Below are 21,474 nucleotides of genomic sequence, written 5' to 3'. Positions count from 1 at the left end.
AAGGGAAGCAAAGAAAATTGTGGGGACTATAGACCCATGAGCCTAACATCTGTGTTAGGGTAAGTTACTTGAGAAGATCCTGAGAGACAAGATATACTTGCATTTGGAAAGACAGGGTTTGATTTGGAATAGACAGCATGGCTTTGTGGGAGATCATGTCAGTCAGATTTGTCAGAGTGCTTTGATGAAGTGACCGGGAAGGTTGACGAGAGCAGGGCAGTAGATGTGGTCTATATGGATTTCAATAAGGCCTTTGATAAGGTTCTGCATGGGAGGCTGCCCTGGAAGGTTAGAGTTGAGAGTGTGGGGCTGGAGAAGCACAGCAGGTCAGGCAGCATCCGAGGAGCGGGAGAGTCAACGTTTCAGGCATGAGCCCTTCATCAGGAATGTTCTGGAAGGTGAGATCGCATGGAATCCAGGGGGAGCTGGCAAATTGGATACAAAATTGGCTTAATGGTAGGAAGCAGAGGGTAATAGTTGAAAGATGCTTATCAGACTTGAGGCCTGTGACTAGTGGAGTGTCTCAGGGGTCAGTACTGGGCCCATTGCTGGCTTTAACTGTATCAATGATTGGATGAGAATGTACAAGGGCATGGTTAGTAAGTTTGCAGATGACACTAAAATCGTGGACAGTGAGAAAGGTTATCGGAAATTGCAGCAGGACCTTAATCAGCTGGGGAATTGGGCCGAGAAATAGCAAATAGAGTTTAATATAGATAAGTGTGAGGTCTGGCATTTTAGAAAGTCAAATCAAGGCAGGAGTTTCATAGTGAATGGGAGGGGCTTAGGGAGTGTAGTGGGACAGAGGGACCTTGGGGTTCAGGTGCACGGTTCTCTGAGAGTGGAGTCCCAGGTAGACAGGGCAGGGAAGCAGGTTTTTGGCACATCGGCCTTCATCAGTCAGGGCATTGAGGCTAGAAGTTGGGATGTTTATGTTGCAGTGATACAGGTCACACTTGGAGGATTGTGTTCAGTTTCGGTCACCTTGCTGTAGGAAGGATGTTATTAAACTGGAAAGAGTGCAGAAGAAATTTACAAGGATGTTGCCGGGACTCGATGGTCTGAGTTATCAGGAGAGGTGGGACAAGCTCGGACTTATTTCTTTCGAGTGTAGGAGACTGAGGGGGGAACTTATAAAAGTGTATAAGATTAAGAAAGGCATGGAGAAGGTAAATGCACTCAGTCTTTTTCCCAGGGTTGGGGAATCGAGGACTAGGGGGCGTCAGTTTAAGGTTAGAGGGGAAAGAATAAAAGGGAACCTGAGGGGCAACGTTTTTGCCCAGAGGGTGGTACGCACATGGAATGAGCTGCCAGCGGAAGTGGTTGGGGCGGGTACATTAACAACATTTAAAAGGCATTCGGACAGATACATGGATAGGAAAGGGTTAGAATGATATGGGCCAAGTGCAGGGAAATGGGGTTAGTGTGGATGGACAGTTTGGGCCGAAGGGCCTGTCTCTGTGCTGCGACGTGATGGTGCATTGGTGATTGTAAGTATATGAACAGATGCATCATAATGTAGTCATTGTGAGGGAGTAAAGACATTGAGGGAGATGTTGTCCATGGGTCTGAAAGAGTTAATGCTGGATTGAGTGAAATAGGCAGCAGTCACTCTGAGGAAACAACAGAGACTTGTTCCCGAGTAAAGAGATCGTGTGTTAGAGACAGAAACAAAAACAGAAATTGCTGGAAAAGCTCAGCAGGTCTGGCAGCATTTGTGGAGAGAAATCAGAGTTAACGTTTCGGGTCCAGTGGGGTAAAAACAATGACTGCAGATGCTGGAAACCAGATTCTGGATCAGTGGTGCTGGAAGAGCACAGCAATTCAGGCAGCATCCGAGGACAGGCAAAATCGACGTTTCGGGCAAAAGCCCTTCAACAGGAATAAAGGCAGAGAGCCTGAAGCATGGAGAGATAAGCTAGAGGAGGGTGGGGGTGGGGAGAGAGTGGCATAGAGTACAATAGGTCAGTGGGGAAGGAGATGAAGGTGATAGGTCCGGGAGGAGAGGGTGGAGTGGATAGGTGGAAAAGGAGCTGGGCAGGTCGGACAAGTCCGGACAAGTCGAGTTGCTGAAGGTTAGAAACTAGGATGAGGTGGGGGAAGGGGAAATGAGGAAACTGTTGAAATCCACATTGATGCCCTGGGGTTGAAGTGTTCCGAGGCGGAAGATGAGGCGTCCTTCCTCCAGGCGTCTGGTGGTGAGGGAGCGGCGGTGGAGGAGGCCCAGCACCTCCATATCCTCGGCAGAGTGGGAGGGGGAGTTGAAATGTTGAGCCACGGGGCGATTTGGTTGATTGATGCGGGTGTCTCTGAGATGTTCCCTAAAGCCCTCTGCTAGGAGGCGCCCTTTCTCAGAACTGATGGTAACTGGGAAAATTTTGGTCAATGTGCAGAAGAGAGGATGGGGGGAGGGGGTAAGGAGTGAACAATCAGTGGGGGTAGAGCTCAAAGCCAGAAGGACAGTTATCAACTCCTCTGTCTGTCCAACTCTTCATCATCTCTCTCTGGGTTGCATCCCCGTCTGGTCATTTACTCCTTACCCTGCACATTAACCAATATTTCCCTCGCTACCATCAACTCTGAGGAAAGGTGTCTGGACCCGAAACGTTAACTCTGATTTCTCTCCATAGATGCTGCCAGACCTGCTGAGCTTTTCCAGCAACCTCTGGTTGTTGTTTCTGATATAAAACATCCACTGTTCTTTTAGTTTTTATTATTTTTAGAGACAGACTCAGGGCTAGTGTGCTCTGATAGTCTCTGTACGATCACCGAATGGTTACAGGGCAGAGGGAAGCCATTCAGCCTGTTGTGTCAGTGCTGGTTGTATTCCCCTTTGCCTTTTCTCCATCTCCCTGCACTGGAAGGAGCTGACACTCACCAAATGCAGCAAGCAGTTAGAAAGACAAACAGATCATTGGCACTTACTGCCAGGGGGTTGGGTACAGGAGACATGGAGTCTGGCCACAATTGCTCTGGGTTTAGGTGAGACCACATCTGGAATCCTGTGTGCAGTTTGGATCTCTGTGTTTAAGAAAGTACACACTGGCATTGGAGGAGACAGAGCAAAGGTTGACGTGACTGGGCCAGGAGGGACTCTCCTGGATCCCGGGTGGAGTGAACTGGGTTGATATTCTTTGGAGTTTATAGTAATGAGAGGTGATCTCATTGAGACTATTGAAGATTCTGAAGGAGGTTGACATGGAAATGCAGAGAGATCACTCCCCACTCCCCCTGCCTGAGGAATCTAGAACATGGGGACACAGTCACAGGTTAAGGGTCAACCATGTTGGACTGCAATGAGGGCAGATTACCTCACACTCAGTGGGTTGTGAGGCTTTGGAACTCTCTCTGCAGACAGTTATGGATGTCCCATCGTTGGACTGAGAGAGGTGGGGATCTGGTGGCTCAGGGAAGGAGAGATAAACTCACCAAGGGGCTGCTTTCTCAGAGAGATGGACAGACAGACAGAAGGAGGTGGGGGTTAAACCTGAAGGTCCCCACACTTCTGGAGAAGGGGAGGGAGGTTGAGAAGGTGGGTCCTTCACAGTAACCTCAACAGCTGTGGGAATTGAACCCACACTATTGGTGTCAGATTGCATTACAAACCAGCCATCCAGCCAACTGAGCTAACCTCAGGGAAGTAGAAAAATCAACCATAATTATCTAGAATGGTGGAGCAGACTGAATGGGCTAAATGGTTTACTCTTGATTCTTGGGTTCTCTGACAGTTACAGCTAGTGTCACTCCTTTGGCTGGCTCTATATTCATGAGCATCTGACACTGGGGCGAGAGGCACGGAGAGAGGACGGATTCACACACAAGGTGACAATATCTCTCCGGCATCTCTCCCCCTCATCCTTTCCAGATTTTAACTTTCTCAGTCTGCACGCTTTTAATCATCTCATCTTCCCTCTCCACAAGTTCCTTCTTATAGTTAAACCCAACCCAACTGACCTCCCGGGAGTCACACCAACCCAGTAGAGGTGGGAGAACTGAGGGTTCAATCACAGTTTGGCAACTTGATGCTCATTACAAAGAGATCACATCAATGACCATTATTAAACGTGGCAGAGGAATACTCAGACTGCAAACAATTCAGTTTTTTCCAATATATTATTTCGGTTGCATGACACATTAATCAGTTGCTATAATTTCTGCGTCTTGTGATCGTACTCCACAAACACCGATGAAGGAGCTAGAACCTGGTGTTGTGATTTTTAACTCTGTACACCCCAGACCAACACCAGCACGTGTGGGCGGCACAGTGACATGTGGGCAGCACGATGGCACAGTGGTTAGCACTGCTGCCTCACAGCGCCAGAGACCTGGGTTCAATTCCCGCCTCAGGCGACTGACTGTGTGGAGTTTGCACATTCTCCCAGTGTCTGCGGGAGTTTCCTCCGGGTGCTCCGGTTTCCTCCCACAGTCCAAAGATGTGCAGGTCAGGTGAATTGGCCATGCTAAATTGCCCGTAGTGTTAGGTAAGGGGTATGGGTCTGGGTGGGTTACTCTTCGGAGGGTCGGTGTGGACTTGTTGGGCCGAAGGGCCTGTTTCCACACTGCAGGGAATCTAATCTAATCAAACCACCACATCCTGACTGGAAAGAGATGTGACAAAAGAGCACACTCTCAGGATTTGTAACTAATACAGTTTAATATTTGTAAATCTGTTGCCAGAAGCAAGTGATTAATAATTGTTTGAAAAGTTTACTTTTAAATAAAATATTAACATTCAGCGAGAGTCTTATGTTGTAGTGCTGCTGTCAAACCATGGTGAAACAGAGATTTTCCTTGGTAATATAAGGACGATAATAACCAATGAGTGTCACTGGCTGGGCCAGTCTTTATTACCCAGCCCAAATTGCTCCTTGAGAGGGTGGGGGTGAGCTGCCTTCTTGAACCGCTGCAGTCCATGTGCTGTGGGTTCACCCACAATGCCCTTCGGGAGGGAATTCCAGGATTCTGACCCAGTGACAGTGAAGGAACGGTGATATATTTCCAAGTCAGGATGGGGAGTGGGTTGGAGGAGGCAGCTCACGTTCACCTTCTCCAGGGCGACCAGGGATGGATAATAAACACAGTGGTGTAATCAGTGACACAGAGCTGCTAAGAAAGAATGGAAAGGAATTGTCCCCCAGCAGAGCGTAACCCACAGAGAACGCGGTGATCGAGGGGAGGGCGTTGTGATGTGTAAGAGACTGAGGGCTGTCGAATTGCAGTGACTCCGTGTGCCCAGACCCCCTCCTCTGTCTATGTCCCATTATCCAACCTGGGATTGGATCACCCAGTGCAGGATCTTCTCCGCATCTGCAGCCAGAGAGTGGATGAGACCGGTCAGGATCCTCTTAGCGACAGTGAACGCAATTCCTCCCGCAGCAACGGAGCCGAAAATGGGAACTCTGTGGATCAGAAACTCTCCGGCCATCAGTCCCATTCCAGGACCGCTGGACAGGAACTTGTACAGAAGGGGAATGTTTATGTAGGTCGCTTGGGGTGATCGCATTTGGGCTTTCAAATCCTCCAGTGGCTTCTGAACATCAGCCGATATTGTTTTGAGGGATTCCTCATCCAATCCAAAACATTTGTAATAAAAGGGCAGGTTTCTACTCAATATACCCGTGTCACAGAGCAGCGCTACCCCTGGGACAGGAACAGCAGCAGCAACAGATGAGAACAATGCTAACTTCCAGACCTCGGCACTTAGTGAATCTCTCTTCCTCGTGATGAATCCGGAACACACAGGGTGGATGCTTTTCAGAAACGCTTGCTTCCTGAACTTGGGCACATCCCTTTCCAAAGTCTCTTGCAGCTGCTTTGAATCATAATCTTCAAAGAATGGGGAAGATATGAGGAAGACTTGAGGAGAGTGCACTCCTTGTTGCGTTAGATAGTTCACTGCCTCTTCCCTGATCTTGTGTAATGTCTCGTGTTGGTCTGTGATTGTGCCTTGCTGTCTCTGACACACTGCAATGTCATTGTCAATCTTACTGCGGACAAAGTAAAAATGGGCACCGCTCTCCTGGATCCATTGGGCAAGAGTGGTATGACTCGCTTTGAAACGTTCCGAAGCCACGATGATGAAAAAGTCATAGCGATGGAAGCCCACCTTCTCCCGGTAGCTCTCCACCTGAAAGTCAGGGGTCCCTAAGCCAGGCAGGTCCCAGAGGACAACGTGATGGAAGGCAGGGTGTGGGTAAGGGCTTGGAGCCACAGTGGTTTCGGTCACCCCAGTAGGAGCTGCTCCAGGGTGGTCATCAGGAACACCGCGCAGAGCATTAACCAGCGAGGATTTCCCAGCACCAGCCTCCCCAATCACACCCACATTGACGACAATACCATCCTGTTCCAACCCACAGCTCAAAATCTGAGAGACCAGGTTAGGAAGACCGCCCTCTTCAAACACATGTTTCAGACTGTCCCGCTCTGCTTGGCCAATCCGATCAAATATTTCACCCCTAGGAATGAGAACATCACCACAATATCAGCCAGGGTACCAACCGCTCCCTCAGCACTGATCCTCCGACAGTGCAGCGCTGCCTCATTCATTCACGGGATGAGGGTGTGGCTGGTCAGGCAGCATTTATTACCCATCCCTAATTACCCAGAGGACACCCACTGACTGTGGGTCTGGAGTCACATGGATACCAGACCAACGTAAGGAAGGTAATTTCCTTCCCTAAAGGACGTTAGTGAGGCAGATGGGTCTTTCCTACAATTGACAATTGTAGGACAATTAGATATTTAATTCCAGATATTTATTGAACTCATATTCTACCATGTGCCATGGTAGGTTTTGAACCTGGTCCCCACAACATTACCTGGGTCTCTGGATTAACCACGTCATTGTCGCCCCATTATCCAGGGGACAGGAGGGCACTACCTAACACATCACAGGTACAATAGAGGGAGGCTGGTGGATGTGGAAAGGGGGATTGGCGAGTGAGGAAGGGGGAGGGGATTGGCGAGTGATGAGGGGGAGGGGATGGGCGAGTGATGAGGGGGGAGGGGATGGGCGAGTGATGAGGGGGAGGGGATGGGCGAGTGATGAGGGGGAGGGGATGGGCGAGTGATGAGGGGGAGGGGATGGGCGAGTGAGGGGGGGGGAGGGGATGGGCGAGTGAGGAAGGGGGAGGGGATTGGCGAGTGAGGAAGGGGGAGGGGATTGGCGAGTGAGGAAGGGGGAGGGGATTGGCGAGTGAGGAAGGGGGAGGGGATTGGCGAGTGAGGAAGGGGGAGGGGATTGGCGAGTGAGGAAGGGGGAGGGGATTGGCGAGTGAGGGGGGGAGGGGATTGGCGAGTGAGGAAGGGGGAGGGGATTGGCGAGTGAGGAAGGGGGAGGGGATTGGCGAGTGAGGAAGGGGGAGGGGATTGGCGAGTGAGGGGGGGGAGGGGATTGGCGAGTGAGGGGGGGGAGGGGATTGGCGAGTGAGGAAGGGGGAGGGGATGGGCGAGTGATGAGGGGGGAGGGGATGGCCGAGTGATGAGGGGGGAGGGGATGGCCGAGTGATGAGGGGGAGGGGATGGCCGAGTGATGAGGGGGAGGGGATGGCCGAGTGATGAGGGGGAGGGGATGGCCGAGTGATGAGGGGGAGGGGATGGCCGAGTGATGAGGGGGAGGGGATGGGCGAGTGATGAGGGGGAGGGGATGGGCGAGTGATGAGGGGGAGGGGATGGGCGAGTGATGAGGGGGAGGGGATGGGCGAGTGATGAGGGGGAGGGGATGGGCGAGTGATGAGGGGGAGGGGATGGGCGAGTGATGAGGGGGAGGGGATGGGCGAGTGATGAGGGGGAGGGGATGGGCGAGTGATGAGGGGGAGGGGATGGGCGAGTGATGAGGGGGAGGGGATGGGCGAGTGATGAGGGGGAGGGGATGGGCGAGTGATGAGGGGGAGGGGATGGGCGAGTGATGAGGGGGAGGGGATGGGCGAGTGATGAGGGGGAGGGGATGGGCGAGTGATGAGGGGGAGGGGATGGGCGAGTGATGAGGGGGAGGGGATGGGCGAGTGATGAGGGGGAGGGGATGGGCGAGTGATGAGGGGGAGGGGATGGGCGAGTGATGAGGGGGAGGGGATGGGCGAGTGATGAGGGGGAGGGGATGGGCGAGTGATGAGGGGGAGGGGATGGGCGAGTGATGAGGGGGAGGGGATGGGCGAGTGATGAGGGGGAGGGGATGGGCGAGTGATGAGGGGGAGGGGATGGGCGAGTGATGAGGGGGAGGGGATGGGCGAGTGATGAGGGGGAGGGGATGGGCGAGTGATGAGGGGGAGGGGATGGGCGAGTGATGAGGGGGAGGGGATGGGCGAGTGATGAGGGGGAGGGGATGGGCGAGTGATGAGGGGGAGGGGATGGGCGAGTGATGAGGGGGAGGGGATGGGCGAGTGATGAGGGGGAGGGGATGGGCGAGTGATGAGGGGGAGGGGATGGGCGAGTGATGAGGGGGAGGGGATGGGCGAGTGATGAGGGGGAGGGGATGGGCGAGTGATGAGGGGGAGGGGATGGGCGAGTGATGAGGGGGAGGGGATGGGCGAGTGATGAGGGGGAGGGGATGGGCGAGTGATGAGGGGGAGGGGATGGGCGAGTGATGAGGGGGAGGGGATGGGCGAGTGATGAGGGGGAGGGGATGGGCGAGTGATGAGGGGGAGGGGATGGGCGAGTGATGAGGGGGAGGGGATGGGCGAGTGATGAGGGGGAGGGGATGGGCGAGTGATGAGGGGGAGGGGATGGGCGAGTGATGAGGGGGAGGGGATGGGCGAGTGATGAGGGGGAGGGGATGGGCGAGTGATGAGGGGGAGGGGATGGGCGAGTGATGAGGGGGAGGGGATGGGCGAGTGATGAGGGGGAGGGGATGGGCGAGTGATGAGGGGGAGGGGATGGGCGAGTGATGAGGGGGAGGGGATGGGCGAGTGATGAGGGGGAGGGGATGGGCGAGTGATGAGGGGGAGGGGATGGGCGAGTGATGAGGGGGAGGGGATGGGCGAGTGATGAGGGGGAGGGGATGGGCGAGTGATGAGGGGGAGGGGATGGGCGAGTGATGAGGGGGAGGGGATGGGCGAGTGATGAGGGGGAGGGGATGGGCGAGTGATGAGGGGGAGGGGATGGGCGAGTGATGAGGGGGAGGGGATGGGCGAGTGATGAGGGGGAGGGGATGGGCGAGTGATGAGGGGGAGGGGATGGGCGAGTGATGAGGGGGAGGGGATGGGCGAGTGATGAGGGGGAGGGGATGGGCGAGTGATGAGGGGGAGGGGATGGGCGAGTGATGAGGGGGAGGGGATGGGCGAGTGATGAGGGGGAGGGGATGGGCGAGTGATGAGGGGGAGGGGATGGGCGAGTGATGAGGGGGAGGGGATGGGCGAGTGATGAGGGGGAGGGGATGGGCGAGTGATGAGGGGGAGGGGATGGGCGAGTGATGAGGGGGAGGGGATGGGCGAGTGATGAGGGGGAGGGGATGGGCGAGTGATGAGGGGGAGGGGATGGGCGAGTGATGAGGGGGAGGGGATGGGCGAGTGATGAGGGGGAGGGGATGGGCGAGTGATGAGGGGGAGGGGATGGGCGAGTGATGAGGGGGAGGGGATGGGCGAGTGATGAGGGGGAGGGGATGGGCGAGTGATGAGGGGGAGGGGATGGGCGAGTGATGAGGGGGAGGGGATGGGCGAGTGATGAGGGGGAGGGGATGGGCGAGTGATGAGGGGGAGGGGATGGGCGAGTGATGAGGGGGAGGGGATGGGCGAGTGATGAGGGGGAGGGGATGGGCGAGTGATGAGGGGGAGGGGATGGGCGAGTGATGAGGGGGAGGGGATGGGCGAGTGATGAGGGGGAGGGGATGGGCGAGTGATGAGGGGGAGGGGATGGGCGAGTGATGAGGGGGAGGGGATGGGCGAGTGATGAGGGGGAGGGGATGGGCGAGTGATGAGGGGGAGGGGATGGGCGAGTGATGAGGGGGAGGGGATGGGCGAGTGATGAGGGGGAGGGGATGGGCGAGTGATGAGGGGGAGGGGATGGGCGAGTGATGAGGGGGAGGGGATGGGCGAGTGATGAGGGGGAGGGGATGGGCGAGTGATGAGGGGGAGGGGATGGGCGAGTGATGAGGGGGAGGGGATGGGCGAGTGATGAGGGGGAGGGGATGGGCGAGTGATGAGGGGGAGGGGATGGGCGAGTGATGAGGGGGAGGGGATGGGCGAGTGATGAGGGGGAGGGGATGGGCGAGTGATGAGGGGGAGGGGATGGGCGAGTGATGAGGGGGAGGGGATGGGCGAGTGATGAGGGGGAGGGGATGGGCGAGTGATGAGGGGGAGGGGATGGGCGAGTGATGAGGGGGAGGGGATGGGCGAGTGATGAGGGGGAGGGGATGGGCGAGTGATGAGGGGGAGGGGATGGGCGAGTGATGAGGGGGAGGGGATGGGCGAGTGATGAGGGGGAGGGGATGGGCGAGTGATGAGGGGGAGGGGATGGGCGAGTGATGAGGGGGAGGGGATGGGCGAGTGATGAGGGGGAGGGGATGGGCGAGTGATGAGGGGGAGGGGATGGGCGAGTGATGAGGGGGAGGGGATGGGCGAGTGATGAGGGGGAGGGGATGGGCGAGTGATGAGGGGGAGGGGATGGGCGAGTGATGAGGGGGAGGGGATGGGCGAGTGATGAGGGGGAGGGGATGGGCGAGTGATGAGGGGGAGGGGATGGGCGAGTGATGAGGGGGAGGGGATGGGCGAGTGATGAGGGGGAGGGGATGGGCGAGTGATGAGGGGGAGGGGATGGGCGAGTGATGAGGGGGAGGGGATGGGCGAGTGATGAGGGGGAGGGGATGGGCGAGTGATGAGGGGGAGGGGATGGGCGAGTGATGAGGGGGAGGGGATGGGCGAGTGATGAGGGGGAGGGGATGGGCGAGTGATGAGGGGGAGGGGATGGGCGAGTGATGAGGGGGAGGGGATGGGCGAGTGATGAGGGGGAGGGGATGGGCGAGTGATGAGGGGGAGGGGATGGGCGAGTGATGAGGGGGAGGGGATGGGCGAGTGATGAGGGGGAGGGGATGGGCGAGTGATGAGGGGGAGGGGATGGGCGAGTGATGAGGGGGAGGGGATGGGCGAGTGATGAGGGGGAGGGGATGGGCGAGTGATGAGGGGGAGGGGATGGGCGAGTGATGAGGGGGAGGGGATGGGCGAGTGATGAGGGGGAGGGGATGGGCGAGTGATGAGGGGGAGGGGATGGGCGAGTGATGAGGGGGAGGGGATGGGCGAGTGATGAGGGGGAGGGGATGGGCGAGTGATGAGGGGGAGGGGATGGGCGAGTGATGAGGGGGAGGGGATGGGCGAGTGATGAGGGGGAGGGGATGGGCGAGTGATGAGGGGGAGGGGATGGGCGAGTGATGAGGGGGAGGGGATGGGCGAGTGATGAGGGGGAGGGGATGGGCGAGTGATGAGGGGGAGGGGATGGGCGAGTGATGAGGGGGAGGGGATGGGCGAGTGATGAGGGGGAGGGGATGGGCGAGTGATGAGGGGGAGGGGATGGGCGAGTGATGAGGGGGAGGGGATGGGCGAGTGATGAGGGGGAGGGGATGGGCGAGTGATGAGGGGGAGGGGATGGGCGAGTGATGAGGGGGAGGGGATGGGCGAGTGATGAGGGGGAGGGGATGGGCGAGTGATGAGGGGGAGGGGATGGGCGAGTGATGAGGGGGAGGGGATGGGCGAGTGATGAGGGGGAGGGGATGGGCGAGTGATGAGGGGGAGGGGATGGGCGAGTGATGAGGGGGAGGGGATGGGCGAGTGATGAGGGGGAGGGGATGGGCGAGTGATGAGGGGGAGGGGATGGGCGAGTGATGAGGGGGAGGGGATGGGCGAGTGATGAGGGGGAGGGGATGGGCGAGTGATGAGGGGGAGGGGATGGGCGAGTGATGAGGGGGAGGGGATGGGCGAGTGATGAGGGGGAGGGGATGGGCGAGTGATGAGGGGGAGGGGATGGGCGAGTGATGAGGGGGAGGGGATGGGCGAGTGATGAGGGGGAGGGGATGGGCGAGTGATGAGGGGGAGGGGATGGGCGAGTGATGAGGGGGAGGGGATGGGCGAGTGATGAGGGGGAGGGGATGGGCGAGTGATGAGGGGGAGGGGATGGGCGAGTGATGAGGGGGAGGGGATGGGCGAGTGATGAGGGGGAGGGGATGGGCGAGTGATGAGGGGGAGGGGATGGGCGAGTGATGAGGGGGAGGGGATGGGCGAGTGATGAGGGGGAGGGGATGGGCGAGTGATGAGGGGGAGGGGATGGGCGAGTGATGAGGGGGAGGGGATGGGCGAGTGATGAGGGGGAGGGGATGGGCGAGTGATGAGGGGGAGGGGATGGGCGAGTGATGAGGGGGAGGGGATGGGCGAGTGATGAGGGGGAGGGGATGGGCGAGTGATGAGGGGGAGGGGATGGGCGAGTGATGAGGGGGAGGGGATGGGCGAGTGATGAGGGGGAGGGGATGGGCGAGTGATGAGGGGGAGGGGATGGGCGAGTGATGAGGGGGAGGGGATGGGCGAGTGATGAGGGGGAGGGGATGGGCGAGTGATGAGGGGGAGGGGATGGGCGAGTGATGAGGGGGAGGGGATGGGCGAGTGATGAGGGGGAGGGGATGGGCGAGTGATGAGGGGGAGGGGATGGGCGAGTGATGAGGGGGAGGGGATGGGCGAGTGATGAGGGGGAGGGGATGGGCGAGTGATGAGGGGGAGGGGATGGGCGAGTGATGAGGGGGAGGGGATGGGCGAGTGATGAGGGGGAGGGGATGGGCGAGTGATGAGGGGGAGGGGATGGGCGAGTGATGAGGGGGAGGGGATGGGCGAGTGATGAGGGGGAGGGGATGGGCGAGTGATGAGGGGGAGGGGATGGGCGAGTGATGAGGGGGAGGGGATGGGCGAGTGATGAGGGGGAGGGGATGGGCGAGTGATGAGGGGGAGGGGATGGGCGAGTGATGAGGGGGAGGGGATGGGCGAGTGATGAGGGGGAGGGGATGGGCGAGTGATGAGGGGGAGGGGATGGGCGAGTGATGAGGGGGAGGGGATGGGCGAGTGATGAGGGGGAGGGGATGGGCGAGTGATGAGGGGGAGGGGATGGGCGAGTGATGAGGGGGAGGGGATGGGCGAGTGATGAGGGGGAGGGGATGGGCGAGTGATGAGGGGGAGGGGATGGGCGAGTGATGAGGGGGAGGGGATGGGCGAGTGATGAGGGGGAGGGGATGGGCGAGTGATGAGGGGGAGGGGATGGGCGAGTGATGAGGGGGAGGGGATGGGCGAGTGATGAGGGGGAGGGGATGGGCGAGTGATGAGGGGGAGGGGATGGGCGAGTGATGAGGGGGAGGGGATGGGCGAGTGATGAGGGGGAGGGGATGGGCGAGTGATGAGGGGGAGGGGATGGGCGAGTGATGAGGGGGAGGGGATGGGCGAGTGATGAGGGGGAGGGGATGGGCGAGTGATGAGGGGGAGGGGATGGGCGAGTGATGAGGGGGAGGGGATGGGCGAGTGATGAGGGGGAGGGGATGGGCGAGTGATGAGGGGGAGGGGATGGGCGAGTGATGAGGGGGAGGGGATGGGCGAGTGATGAGGGGGAGGGGATGGGCGAGTGATGAGGGGGAGGGGATGGGCGAGTGATGAGGGGGAGGGGATGGGCGAGTGATGAGGGGGAGGGGATGGGCGAGTGATGAGGGGGAGGGGATGGGCGAGTGATGAGGGGGAGGGGATGGGCGAGTGATGAGGGGGAGGGGATGGGCGAGTGATGAGGGGGAGGGGATGGGCGAGTGATGAGGGGGAGGGGATGGGCGAGTGATGAGGGGGAGGGGATGGGCGAGTGATGAGGGGGAGGGGATGGGCGAGTGATGAGGGGGAGGGGATGGGCGAGTGATGAGGGGGAGGGGATGGGCGAGTGATGAGGGGGAGGGGATGGGCGAGTGATGAGGGGGAGGGGATGGGCGAGTGATGAGGGGGAGGGGATGGGCGAGTGATGAGGGGGAGGGGATGGGCGAGTGATGAGGGGGAGGGGATTGGCGAGTGATGAGGGGGGGGGGATTGGCGAGTGATGAGGGGGGGGGGATTGGCGAGTGATGAGGGGGGGGGGATTGGCGAGTGATGAGGAGGGGGATTGGCGAGTGATGAGGAGGGGGATTGGCGAGTGATGCGGAGGGGGATTGGCGAGTGCGGAGGGGGGATTGGCGAGTGCGGAGGGGGGATTGGCGAGTGCGGAGGGGGGGATTGGCGAGTGCGGAGGGGGGGATTGGCGAGTGCGGAGGGGGGGATTGGCGAGTGCGGAGGGGGGATTGGCGAGTGCGGAGGGGGGATTGGCGAGTGCGGAGGGGGGATTGGCGAGTGAGGAGGGGGGGATTGGCGAGTGAGGAGGGGGGGATTGGCGAGTGAGGAGGGGGGGATTGGCGAGTGAGGAGGGGGGATTGGCGAGTGAGGAGGGGGGATTGGCGAGTGCGGAGGGGGGATTGGCGAGTGAGGAGGGGGGATTGGCGAGTGAGGAGGGGGGGATTGGCGAGTGCGGAGGGGGGATTGGCGAGTGAGGAGGGGGGATTGGCGAGTGAGGAGGGGGGATTGGCGAGTGAGGAGGGGGGGATTGGCGAGTGAGGAGGGGGGGATTGGCGAGTGTGGAGGGGGGATTGGCGAGTGAGGAGACAAAAACAGAAATTGCTGGAGTAACTGAGTGGGTCTGGCAGCAGCTGTGGAGAGAGAAACATCGTTAAAGTTTTGGGACGAGTGCCTGTTCCTCGTGTGGTTTTTATTTCGTGATAACAAACCTGGGTGGGGGTAGGGCTGGGGGATCAGCCGTGAACATGATTGAACAATATTGAGTCCAGAAAGCTTTAGAGTACCCAATCAGTACATGAGGTGCTGTTCTTCCAGCTTGCGCTGAGCTTGGCTGGAGCACTGCAGCATACTGAGTCGGAGATGTTGGCATGGGAACAAAGTGGTGTGTTGAAGTGACAGGCAACTGGAAGCTTAGGGTCTATTATAGGTAGATACTCCATGAAGCAGTGACCCTGTTTATGCTTTGTTTCCCCAATGTAGAGGAACAGCAAATGCAGTTGACTAGATTGAGTGAAGTGTAGGTAAAGTTCTACTTCACCTGGAAGATCTGTTTGGGCCTTTGGAAAATGAGGAGGGTGGAAGTAAATGGGCAAGTGTTACACCTTCTGTTGGGAGTTTGTTAGGAGTGAAGGTGGTGTGGACCAGGGTATCCTGGGAGGAACAGTCATTGTGGAAAGCTGACAAGAGAGGGGAGGGGAATATGTGACTGGAGGTGACGTCTGCTGAAGATGACGGAAATGACAGCTAATGGTCCTAGGATGTAAATGCTAGTAGGATGGTAGGTGAGGAAAGGGGGAGTGAAGGCTGAAGTTTGAGAGATGGGCTGAACATGTCTGAGGGCCCTGTCAACTATGGTGCTGGGAAATCCTCAGTTGAGGAAGCAGATGGACATTTCAGAATCAAGGAGGGCAGGGAGGAGGGGGAACAGGAGGAGAATGGGAGGAGGGTGGTGGAATGGGAGAGGAGGAGGGAGGAGGGTGGGGAAGGGGAGGGGGAGGAGCCAGGGAAGAGGAGGGGAGGAGAGCGGAGGGAGAGAGGGAGGAGGGCAGGGGGAGAGAGAGGGAGGAGAGCAGGGGGAGAGAGAGGGAGGAGAGCAGGGGGAGAGAGAGGAGGGCATGGGGAGGGGAGATAGGGAGGAGAGCAGGGGAGAGAGGGAGGATGGCGGGGGGAGGGAGAGGGAGAGGGAAGAGAGGGAGGATGGCAGGGGGAGGGAGAGGGAGAGGGAAGAGAGGGAGGATGGCAGGGAGGGGGTGGGGAGAGAGGGAGGAGGGAGAGGGGGGAGGGAGAGGGGAGAGAGGGAGGAGGGTGGGTGGGCGGGGAGGGAGAGGGGAGAGAGGGAGGAGGGTGGGTGGGCGGGGAGGGAGAGGGGAGAGGGGAGAGAGGGAGGAGTGTGGGTGGGCGGGGCGGGGAGGGGACAGAGGGAGGAGTGGGGTGAGGAGGAGAGTGGGATGAGGAGGAGGGCGAGGGAGGGGGAGGAGGGGGGGGAGAGGGAGGAGAGCAGGGAGTGGGTGGGGAGAGAGGGAGAGGGGGGAGGAGGGGAGAGAGGGAGGAGGGCTGGGGGAGGGGGAGGGGAGAGAGGGAGGAGGGCTGGGGGAGGGGGAGGGGGAAGGGACAGAGGGAGGAGGGCGGGCGGGGGAGGGGGAGGGGACAGAGGGAGGAGGAGGGGACAGAGGGAGGAGAGTGGAGTGAGGAGGAGGCCGGGGGAGGGGGGAGGAGGAGGGTGGGGGGAGGGGGTGGGGAGAGAGGGAGGAGGGCGGGGGGAGAGGGTGGGAACGAGGGCAGGTCACTGTGACAATGGCTGTGGGCAAGTCGGGGTAAACGAGGAAGGATAGTTTCCCACCAGACCCCCTCACCCAGGAGAACAGCTGGAACATTCCGGAAGGCAGAGGGGTAAATTCCGACATGTGCCTCGGAGCCCGAGTTGTGATTGGGAGTCCCCCTGCCCACGAGGGCCATGGAAGCAGCCTCTTGAGGAACTTTCCAAAGGGAATCAGACAGATCCTGACCGCAGCCAGAGACACAGGGTTTGAGGGTGGGGGTGGGGATGGGGTTGGGTTGGGTTGTTTGTCACCCGGTTCATCCACCTGGAGTGGGAATCTCCGACTCACTCACTTGATCACTTCGGGATGGTTCTCGATCTGTGCCCAAATTGAGGGAAAATCGAACTTCCTGTTGTCGAGATTACTCAACAGGTACACGATGGGTTTCTGAACTCCGTGCTTGAGCAGGCAGCTGACGGAGAATTCCCGCAGTTCCTTCAGGAACGAGCTTTCTTTATAATTGGATTTATGACGCTGTTTAAATGCCTCGAGATCACTCTCTATCTTGTTACGGACAAATATAACCTTCTTGTCGATGTCCTGAAGGGCCTTTGCCACTTGGCCGTGGTGATCCCTGAAGATTTCGGAGGCGATGATGAAGATGATCCCATAATTTTTGCCATTGACCTCCTTCAGATACTTTTCCGGCTGCACACTGAGCCGGATGGGGGGCAGCTCCCAAATCCGCACATTAGAATATCTGGGGATGGAGTACACCACGGGCTCTGTGCATGGGAGCTCCTGCCCAATCTTCGCTGCTGCCTCACTGTCGGCCTGAAGCCCTCGCACTGCATTGATGAAAGATGATTTCCCAGACCAGTGATCACCAAACACAGCCAGGTCCAGCCCAGGGCGCGCAGTACAATCCCGGGCTCTAAACAGAAAGACGTTCTTATCAAATGTCCCCAAAACTACTCAAAGCATTTCGCATTTACTTATTCACTCATGGGATGTGGGGGTCACTGGCTGGTCAGGATTTATTGCCCTTCCCCCCCTTGCCCCTTGAGAGGGTGGGGGTGAGCTGCCTTCTTGACCCGCTGCAGTCCATGTGCTGTGGGTTGACCCAGATTGCCCTTAGGGAGGGAATCCCAGGATTCTGACCCAGTGACAGTGAGGGAACGGCGATATATTTCCAAGTCGTGATGGGGAGTGGTTTGGAGGGGAACCTGCAGTGGGTGGTGTTCCCATGTACCTGCTGCCCCTTGTCCTTCTAGATGGAAGTGTTTGTGGGTTTGGAAGGAGCTGCCTGAGGATTTTTGGTGAGTTTCTGCAGTGAATCTTGTAGATGGTACACACTGCTGCTACTGAGCATTGATGGTGGAGGGGGTGGGTGTGTGTGGATGTGGTGCCAATCAAGCGGCTGTTTTGTCCTGGATGGTGTTGAGCTTCTTGAGTGTTGTTGGAGCTGTCCCCACCCAGGGGCAAGTGGGGAGTATTCCATCACATTCCTGACTTGTGCCTTGTAGATGGTGGACAGGCTTTGGAGAGTCAGGAGGTGAGTTACTCACTGCAGGATTCCCAGCCTCTGACCTGCTCTTGTAGCCAATGTGTTTATATGGGGAGTCCAGTTGAGTTTCTGGTCAATGGTACACCCCAGGATGTTGATAGTGAGGGATTCAGTGATGTAACACCACTAAATGTGAAGGGGCAGTGGTTAGAGAGTCTCTTATTGGACACAGAGCCTGGCATTGGTGTGGTATGGATGTTACTGCTAACTGTTCAATCTTTCTTCAACACACAGACCTATCATCTCTGGAATCAATCCAATGAACCTGACGATGAACACAAAACTAGTGTTAATTGTCATTAAACACTCACCTGGTTCAGGGAATGAATAATGTCCCTCAGGAAGAAAGTCTGCCATTTTTACCTGGCCTGGCCTCCACGTGACTCCAGACCCACGGCAATGTGGCTGGCTTTTCATTGCCCTCTGGACAATTTGTGATGGGCCACAATGATGCCCACACTCCCTGAACCATGTTTCTCCAGTGTTTCCTATTGGTGCTCACAGGTCAGCTGGTCTGTGCTATGACCTTGCTCAGTGACTGAACCTGAACAGACCTCTCAGGCAGGAGTCTAGATCAGAGTGGTGCTGGAAAAGCACAGCAGGTCAGGCAGAATCCGAGGAGCAGGAAAATTGACGTTTTGGGCAAAAACCCTTCCTCAGGAATAGAGGCAGGGTGCCTAGGGATTTTCCTGCTCCTCTGATGCTGCCTGACCTGCTGTGCTTTTCCAACACCACTCTAATCTAGACTCTGGTTTCCAGCATCTGCAATCCTTGTTTTTACCTAGACCTCTTGGGCAGAAAATTCCAAAGTTCTACCACCGTCTGCGTGAAAAAAATCCTCCTCAACTCTCTCCCAAATGGCCTGCCCTTATCCTGAGATTTTGTCCCTGGTTCTAGAGTCCGGCCAAGGGGAGAGACATTCCGTCTGCCCCCCCGCTCCACCCCCCAGCCACACCCTGCTTCCCGGTGACTGTCTCCCAGTCTCCAAAATGACAGACAACAGCGCGCTGGCTGACTCAACGCTGTACATACCTGTCCAGCTCCTTGATCTTCTCTTCGAGTGTGTCCTGGAGCAGGGAGAGCTGGTAGATCTGAGGGTTGGTGTTAGACACAAGGAACAGTAAAGAGGGCTCAGCACCTTCCTTTTGTAGGCACTGAGCACACTCTGAGGTGATACGGGCTAGAAATCGATTCAGATCATTGATGGAGCTAAAGGTGGATGAGAAGTCTGTTAAATCAGCATCAATCTTGGTGCGGACAAAGTAACAAGCCTTGCCCTTTGTCTGAGCTTCCTTGGCAAGTTTCACAGACTCCGAGGCAAACACATCCACTGGAGAAACAATGATGAAAATATCATATGGGTCCAATTTGGAGACACTCAGGTAGTGGGAGTGGAACTCCCAGATGGTTACGTTTGGGAATTTGGGATGGTTGAATGGAGACTGGGATTGAGACGTTGAGAGTTCCTGTGTGTCCCCCTCACCTCGCAGAGCTTGGATCAGTGAGGTCTTCCCTCCTGCAGGGGGCCCCACCACTGCAATCCACACAGCGTCTGCTTTCTTGGAGCTAATCCACGCCCCCATTGAGAAACGGTGCACAGCAACTCGATCACAAACCCAAGACCATCTCCCAAACAGCAGCAAACAACACTAGAGAAAATTAATCAACAGCACAGGGTTAGATACAGAGTAAAGCTCCCTCTACACTATCCCCCATCAAACACTCCCAGGACAGGGACAGCACAGGGTTAGATACAGAGTAAAGCTCCCTCTACACTGTCCCCATCAAACACTCCCAGGGACAGCACGGGGTTAGATACAGAGTAAAGCTCCCTCTACACTGTCCCGAACAAACACTCCCAGGATAGAGACAGCACAGGGTGAGATACAGAGTAAAGCTCCCTCTACACTGTCCCCATCAAACACTCCCAGGATAGAGACAGCACAGGGTTAGATACAGAGTAAAGCTCCCTCTACACTGTCCCGAACAAACACTCCCAGGATAGAGACAGCACAGGGTGAGATACAGAGTAAAGCTCCCTCTACACTGTCCCCCATCAAACACTCCCAGGACAGGGACAGCACAGGGTTAGATACAGAGTAAAGCTCCCTCTACACTGTCCCCATCAAACACTCCCAGGGACAGCACGGGGTTAGATACAGAGTAAAGCTCCCTCTACACTGTCCCGAACAAACACTCCCAGGATAGAGACAGCACAGGGTGAGATACAGAGTAAAGCTCCCTCTACACTGTCCCCATCAAACACTCCCAGGATAGAGACAGCACAGGGTTAGATACAGAGTAAAGCTCCCTCTACACTGTCCCCATCAAACACTCCCAGGGACAGAGACAGCATAGGTTAGATACAGAGTAAAGCTCCCTCTACACTGTCCCCATCAAACACTCCCAGGACAGAGACAGCACAGGGTTAGATACAGAGTAAAGCTCCCTCTACACTATCCCCATCAAACACTCCCAGGACAGAGACAGCACAGGGTTGGATACAGAGTAAAGCTCCCTCTACACTATCCTGATCAAACACGCCCAGGACAGAGACAGCATAGGTTAGATACAGAGTAAAGCTCCCTCTACACTGTCCCCCATCAAACACTCCCAGGACAGAGACAGCACGGGGTTAGATACAGAGTAAAGCTCCCTCTACACTATCCCCATCAAACACTCCCAGGACAGGGTTAGAGACAGAGTAAAGCTCCCTCTACACTGTCCCCATCAAACACTCCCAGGACAGAGACAGCACAGGGTTAGATACAGAGTAAAGCTCCCTCTACACTGTCCCCATCAAACACTCCCAGGACAGAGACAGCACAGGGTTAGATACAGAGTAAAGCTCCCTCTACACTGTCCCCATCAAACACTCCCAGGACAGAGACAGCACAGGGTTAGATACAGAGTAAAGCTCCCTGTACACTGTCCCCATCAAACACTCCCAGGACAGAGACAGCACAGGGTTAGATACAGAGTAAAGCTCCCTCTACACTGTCCCCATCAAACACTCCCAGGTTAAAGACAGTACGTGGTTAGATACAGAGTAAAGCTCCCTCTACACCATCCCCATCAAACACTCCCAGGACAGGGACAGCAGGGGGGTAGATACAGAGTAAAGCTCCCTCTATACTGTCCCCCATCAAACACCCCCAGGACAGAGACAGCACAGGGTTAGATACAGAGTAAAGCTCCCTCTACACTGTCCCCATCAAACACTCCCAGGACAGGGACAGCAGGGGGGTAGATACAGAGTAAAGCTCCCTCTACACTGTCCCCTGTAAAGCACTCCCAGGACAGGAACAGCACAGGGTTAGATACAGAGTAAAGCTCCCTCTACACTGTCACCATCAAACACTCCCAGGACAGGGACAGCAGGGGGTAGATACAGAGTAAAGCTCCCTCTATACTGTCCCCCATCAAACACTCCCAGGGACAGAGACAGCATAGGTTAGATACAGAGTAAAGCTCCCTCTACACTGTCCCCATCAAACACTCCCAGGACAGAGACAGCACAGGGTTAGATACAGAGTAAAGCTCCCTCTACACTGTGCCCATCAAACCATCCCAGGGACAGTACGGGGTTAGATACAGAGTAAAGCTC

General features: G+C 57.2%; 1 protein-coding gene across 1 annotated transcript in view; it reads right to left on the bottom strand.

Moving 5' to 3' along the window:
- Nucleotides 1-4,629: 4,629 nt before the first annotated feature.
- LOC122545669 (interferon-inducible GTPase 5-like) overlaps nt 4,630-21,474 on the bottom strand; it is a 35,628-nt gene continuing 18,783 nt past the window's right edge. The window contains exons 2-4 of the mRNA XM_087988487.1: nt 18,900-19,516; nt 16,653-17,234; nt 4,630-6,455 (exon numbers count right to left, since the gene is read on the bottom strand). Coding sequence (XP_087844613.1) covers nt 5,261-6,455; nt 16,653-17,234; nt 18,900-19,450 — 2,328 coding nt within the window. The 5' untranslated portion in view covers nt 19,451-19,516 and the 3' untranslated portion in view covers nt 4,630-5,260. The remainder of the gene's footprint in view (nt 6,456-16,652; nt 17,235-18,899; nt 19,517-21,474) is intronic.

This window comes from Chiloscyllium plagiosum, unplaced genomic scaffold (genome assembly GCF_037043375.1).
Source record: "Chiloscyllium plagiosum isolate Xiang-an unplaced genomic scaffold, Cpla_swu_hap1 HiC_scaffold_6, whole genome shotgun sequence".
NCBI lineage: Eukaryota > Metazoa > Chordata > Chondrichthyes > Orectolobiformes > Hemiscylliidae > Chiloscyllium > Chiloscyllium plagiosum.
Note: the sequence above shows the minus strand (reverse complement) of the source record. Positions and strands in the feature narration are given on the sequence as shown.